The sequence below is a fragment of the Bidens hawaiensis genome, unplaced genomic scaffold (genome assembly GCF_021521415.1).
Source record: "Bidens hawaiensis isolate Kalapana, Puna unplaced genomic scaffold, B.hawaiensis_p1.1 tig00006636_1, whole genome shotgun sequence".
Lineage (NCBI taxonomy): Eukaryota > Viridiplantae > Streptophyta > Magnoliopsida > Asterales > Asteraceae > Bidens > Bidens hawaiensis.
This window is the reverse complement of record NW_027491450.1, coordinates 147,380-153,776: the sequence shown is the minus strand read 5'-3', so window position 1 is coordinate 153,776 and position 6,397 is coordinate 147,380. Positions and strand designations below refer to the sequence as shown.

At 36.8% G+C, this 6,397-nt stretch overlaps 1 protein-coding gene across 1 annotated transcript; it reads right to left on the bottom strand.

Annotated features, from left to right (window-relative positions):
- Window positions 1–1,667: 1,667 nt before the first annotated feature.
- Window positions 1,668–4,301, bottom strand: LOC143633283 (tubulin beta-2 chain-like). Its single transcript, XM_077101614.1, has 3 exons — window positions 3,856–4,301; window positions 2,579–2,848; window positions 1,668–2,491 (listed from the first exon to the last, which is right to left on the bottom strand). Exons 1-3 carry the CDS (start codon window positions 4,247–4,249, stop codon window positions 1,812–1,814), a joined length of 1,344 nt encoding a protein of 447 aa, XP_076957729.1. The 5' UTR covers window positions 4,250–4,301; the 3' UTR covers window positions 1,668–1,811.
- Between the last annotated feature and the right edge of the window lie 2,096 nt (window positions 4,302–6,397).

Here is a 6,397-nt window from a genome sequence, read left to right as displayed (position 1 = left end):
TTTCAGCGAGATCATTTAACCAAATAAAAATAATTGTAAAAATGTTGAATCACGAATACGTGTTGTGAAGCGTTGACTCGTCAAATAATAAATAATAATATTTATAATACAATAGTAACTCCAATATACTAATAGTTATATTATAACATACAAAATAATAATGATAATAATAAAATTAACAATAATAACATAATAACCTTGCCAATGCAATATTAATTATACTATTATTATTATTATGATAATTGTTGATTCCATTCTTTGAAGGAATGGAGAAAAAACATCAATTTCTAAAATAACGAAAATCCTATATTTGGAGGGAATTTCATTCATTTTGGAATGATTTATTCTATTACCACATGATAACCAAACATGGTTTTTCTTCATTCCGTTGTAATGACTTATTTCGTTTCGTCTTTCATTCCTTTATACCAAACGTTATCACAGTGATTCAGACGTGTGTTAACAGATTACATTCACTCGTTGTTAACCACCTATATCTAACTAAATAAGGTAGTGATGACCTTTATAGGCATCTCACTAATAGGTAGTGCTTACCAATCAAGCATCTCACTGATACGGTAGTGGTACCGTCTCATCTCATCTCATCTCATTGATCAAGATAATGATCACATAGTCTCATCTCATTAATAAAGGTGGTTATCTACGTATCACATCTCTTAATGAGTGAAGTGACAAGGTGGCTTTGGCTTTCGTTTAAAGTGTGGTTAAACATTAGGCTTTTCGAGTATCTTAGAAAACAAACGCAAACTAAAAGACTCCACTAAAACAAAAGCTAACGTATCCGTTTTCACTCGTAATGTAAGATAACCAATAAAAGAACAAAAATAACCCAGTAAACAATCTAAAAAAGAGCAAAATTTATAAAGACTAACCATAATAAACAAAACTAACATTCGTCTTCAGTATGTCATGATTAGGGTGATCGATTATGATTGCTTTTAGTCATAAATTGAAAACATTAATATAAATAAATAGTCTATCCATAATATTATGCCATAACATGTGGAATGACAACAATTAATATAGGCCTATTTTTATCTAGTTTTAAAACTAAAAGTTTATTCAGCCTTTTCGGGTTGACCTGAAACCCATAATTCAGACCCAAGAACCAACCCGAATTGCTTCGGTTTGGGTTCAAGTTTGTTAGGTTGGGTGAATTCAAGTTCAAGTACAAGTTTTTCCGGGTTGGGTTTCGGATAAAAGTGACAACCCTAATTTCGGTTAATTACTTTTGCTTAATTTTCCTACATTTCTGCATATTCCGAACGTGGGGAATAAGACATCATCAAGATTCACAACGTGCCGGTTTGAAGAAAATAAGTGTCCTCAAACTTATGTGTTGTTTTTTAATGACAAATAACACCAAAGGTGGTCATATGCTCTTCAGCTTATATGTTGTTTTTTAATGTCAAAAACACCAAATGTGATCATGTATTATCCAACTTATGTATTGTTTTTTAATGAACCTAAAATAGTTCAATTCACTTACTATTGCAACATTATATTTCTCACTTACCAAGTTACAATTTTCACTTTAAACGCCATCCATCAACTACCATCCCAAATCTTCATTAGCCAGATAAAAAACTGAATATACTTCACATACAAATCATAACCAGACATGAACAAAAACCATAACATCAAGTTAAATCACCAAAAAAAGTTGACAAAACAAAAACATTACTTATCCTACAAATGTTTGGAAAACAAAATGACAGTTTTAGATTACAACCACTGATTGTAATCAAATTTCTAAATTCCACTTTTACCCTTCACCTTCTCATTGTTTCTCAAGCCTCATCACCATACTCCTCTTCTTCCTCCTCATACTCTCCCTCTTCATCAGCAGTTGCATCTTGATATTGCTGATACTCGGAAACCAAATCATTCATGTTACTCTCAGCCTCGGTGAACTCCATTTCATCCATACCTTCACCAGTGTACCAATGCAAGAAAGCCTTCCTCCTAAACATGGCGGTAAACTGCTCGCTCACACGCCTAAACATTTCTTGAATGGAAGTTGAGTTGCCAATAAACGTGGACGCCATTTTCAAACCGGTTGGTGGGATATCACAAACAGTTGACTTAACATTGTTCGGGATCCATTCCACAAAGTAAGATGAGTTCTTGTTTTGCACGTTTAGCATTTGCTCATCGACTTCTTTTGTGCTCATTTTGCCTCGGTAGATGGCGGAGGCAGTTAGGTAGCGACCGTGACGTGGGTCAGCTGCACACATCATGTTCTTGGCGTCCCACATTTGTTGGGTCAGTTCGGGTACAGTTAAGGCTCGGTATTGTTGAGATCCACGAGATGTGAGAGGGGCGAAACCGACCATGAAGAAGTGGAGACGCGGGAATGGAATGAGATTCACTGCTAATTTTCTCAAGTCAGAGTTGAGTTGACCAGGGAAACGCAAGCAGCAAGTCACTCCAGACATTGTTGCAGAGATCAAGTGGTTCAGATCACCAACTGTAACAAGAATTGAATCGTTAAACCTCGTAACTTAAACACAGGTCAATAAGAAATGACAGATGTTATAAATTTTATAATACTTACAACTTGGGGTGGTGAGTTTAAGAGTTCTGAAGCAGATATCATACAATGCTTCGTTATCAAGAACCATGCATTCATCAGCATTTTCCACGAGTTGGTGGACGGATAAGGTGGCGTTGTAAGGCTCAACAACAGTGTCGGAAACCTTTGGGGATGGGAATACAGAGAAAGTCATCATCATTCGGTCTGGATACTCTTCCCTGATCTTTGATATCAAAAGAGTACCCATGCCAGATCCTGTTCCGCCTCCTAGAGAATGACAGACCTGGAAACCTGCAGATTGAACACAATTAGCATCTTTACAACTGAACACTTGTTAAACAGGAGACTATAAAACACAACAGCAACAATATTATGCAATTGTATATGCCAAATTTTATAAAGTGCTCCTACTTCAAATCTACACAAATTAAGAAACTGAGAGACAAATAAATTTCACCAAGACGATAATTACAAGTGAAGAATATGGATAAAACACAATTTCTATTAAAATCAAGAAATAGCATATGCATAAAACAGAACATAGAATAGGTAACCAATATCACAAAATAAAATTGTTTAACAGGAGATTGGTAGAGACATCTGCAACAAAATTAAGCAGAGTTGTATATCCATAAAATTAACGAGATGACTATCACTCATGAAGAATATCCATAAAACACAATTTATAGATAATCAAAAAATTAGCATATGCATAAAACATAACATATAATTTGTAACCAATATCACCACATAAAATCAATCAACAAGAACTTGTTAGACACAATTCACAGAAAACAAAACATTTACACCAACATTTAAACGACAGCCACTCATGATTGACTAATTTAAAGTGAAACTACTTTTAATCTACACGGTATAATCGATTAACTGTTGAATGAAGACTCATAAAACAACAAAATCACTCATGAAGAATATTCATAAAACACAATTGATAGACAAAATTCAAGCGATTAACATATGCATACAACAAAACATATAATACATAAACAAAATCACAAAATGAATAATTAATAAGTAAATTATACAGTGATAGATCTAAAACATATAACTCAAACTATAACATTATTCAAATAATAAACAGAAGCAGGCCTAATAAATCAATCAAATAAGAATATATACGAAATGACAATCACTAGAAATATAACACAATTAACACAAAATGAATAATATAAAGCAATAGATCTAGACCTAATAACGAAAATTAAAACATCAATTTAGCTAATAACCAGAATCAAAACAAATTAATCAATCAATTAAGCATATAAATAACAATATACCTTGCAAGCAATCACAATTCTCAGCTTCCTTCCTCACAACATCCAAAACCGAGTCAATCAACTCAGCTCCTTCAGTATAATGTCCTTTCGCCCAATTATTACCGGCACCGGACTGTCCAAACACGAAGTTATCCGGTCTGAATATCTGTCCGTACGCTCCAGATCTCAGGCTGTCCATGGTTCCAGGCTCCAGATCCATCAGCACGGCGCGTGGAACGTACCTCCCGCCGCTAGCCTCGTTGTAGTACACGTTAATCCTCTCGAGCTGAAGCTCAGAGTCTCCGGTATACGTTCCGGTGACGTCGATGCCGTGCTCGGCACACACTACCTCCCAGAACTTGGCTCCGATCTGGTTGCCGCATTGGCCGCCTTGGACGTGGAGGATCTCACGCATGTTTGTTTGCCGGTTACGGTTACTGGTTAGGGTTTAGTGATGGAAATGAAATAATAATGTAACTGTGAGACGGTTATGGTTATTATATACGGAGATGTGTGTGTATGTGTGTTTGTATATACGGTGTTATTTAAAACGGCTCCAAAATGAAAATGGTTTGAAATTTGAATGGACGGGTGGGATTGGGTTGGATGAAAGGATCTGACGGTGGAGATTTAGTTTGACAGAGGTGAAGGTGGAAATGAGATATTTTATTGTTGATTGGACTCCAGCTAATATTAGTATTTATATTATTATTATTATTATTATTAATTATAATAATAATTATAAATTTTTATTATTTGAACGACCGACAACCAAATAATTGTCTAGGTATTTTGTACGGTGGGATCAAACGATAAAAGGTCATCGTTAACTGGCCCAATCTAGTCGTATGGGGCCCTTTAGCGTCTCTAAGTTATTTCTAGTTTTGGGAAAAACTTACTCGTTAGAAGGCTTGGTGATTAGGGATGGCATTGGGTCGGGTTTAGGTATTCCCAAACCCATACCCGGTTATAAAAGTCCATCCCAAACCCGTCAGGTTTTAATCGGGTAATTACCCGTCGGGTTTCGGGTTTCCTATCGGGTTTTGACAAAATACTCGTCATGTATACCCGGCTCAAAACCCATTGGGTTTCTACCGGGGTTTTAACAAAATATAACTAATCGATTACAAAGATGGTTACCATAAAGGTAAAATATATCAGAATTGACATAAACAAATTTGGACAGATAATATATTTGGAATATAGTATATGCATAATATAATAAGCTATATCGGGTACATCGGGTATATAATCGGGTAAATGGGTCTATGTTATTGGGTAATCGGGTCGGGCAATCGGGTATATTAGAAATCCCAAACCCGTCCCAAACCCGCGAAAAATTTCAAACTATTCCCAAACCCGTTCCAAACCCTAACGGGTTGGGTATTACCCGTCCCATTTATGTCGGGTTTCGGGTTTTCCCATCGGGTTCGGGTTTCATTACCATCCCTGCTGGTGATGCTAAAACCTGGACGCCTTCATGATCGAACAGGAGATCACAAAGACCCTGGTCTTTCTTCATTGAGTCATCCACGCCATTATATAACGTTGTATGTGATGATCGAATACGAGTCTCCACCGAATAACTAAACCCTATCACTACACTACATTATAATTAGAATAATAATAAATATTATTATATTATTTATTTAACTAGGGTTAAATGGTTTTAACTAGAGGTGCAGGCGTTATTAGAAAATGGAATTTGATGTGTTGTTTGACGTCCGGCCGGCCGGCCAACGAAGTAGTCACATGTTCTGTCATGTGATAATGAGATCTTTGTGTTTTAGACTCTTAGGTATCAAGTGATTCATAATTATAAAAATTGTTTATAAATATTATTCGATGATTTGTATATACATGATTTTTATGTTTGACTATTGATAATTTCAGACGTGTCACCGTTACACTTTTCGACACTCTACTAATAGTAATAGCATTTTAAACACAGAGTTGATGGTCGTTTCACCAATCGTCCGACCATTAGTTGATCCTATGAGTGAGCAATTCAAGGTCCTACCTGCAAACCCATGTGAAGAAACACTAACCGGACCCCAGACAGATTACTGGTAACCTGGGGGTAAGATAGATGTTTCCCACGAGGGGTTAGACCCGGAGAAGATGGTTCTTCTGATAACCTGCAAAACAGACACCGTGAGCTTGTCACTGAGAAGGGGGGGTTCCTCCTTGTGACCACCCTCCGGCGTGAGAATCAGACTAGATTGCTCTTTAAATATAAGTGTATATTAAGAGATTGCTAGAGCAGATATCAGGTATAATATGATGATACAAGATAAGATATGATGGTCATACCATTTGTGGTATTTATAGCCGAAGGTAGGTTTCCAAGGAGGTGTGGCCGGCTGCAACAGTGTTCCTGTTCCACCAACAGTGGCCTACGCACGTGCCCTGCTGGTAGTTGGTGGGTAGGCAGCGGCTGATAGTGACCAGGCCTGCTGTGTACTATTCCTTTTCCACCAACTGCCGGCTATGCACTTTGTATGTCAGTAGTTGGTGAGTAGGCAGCGGCTAATAGTGACATACAGTACAGGAGCATGCTGCT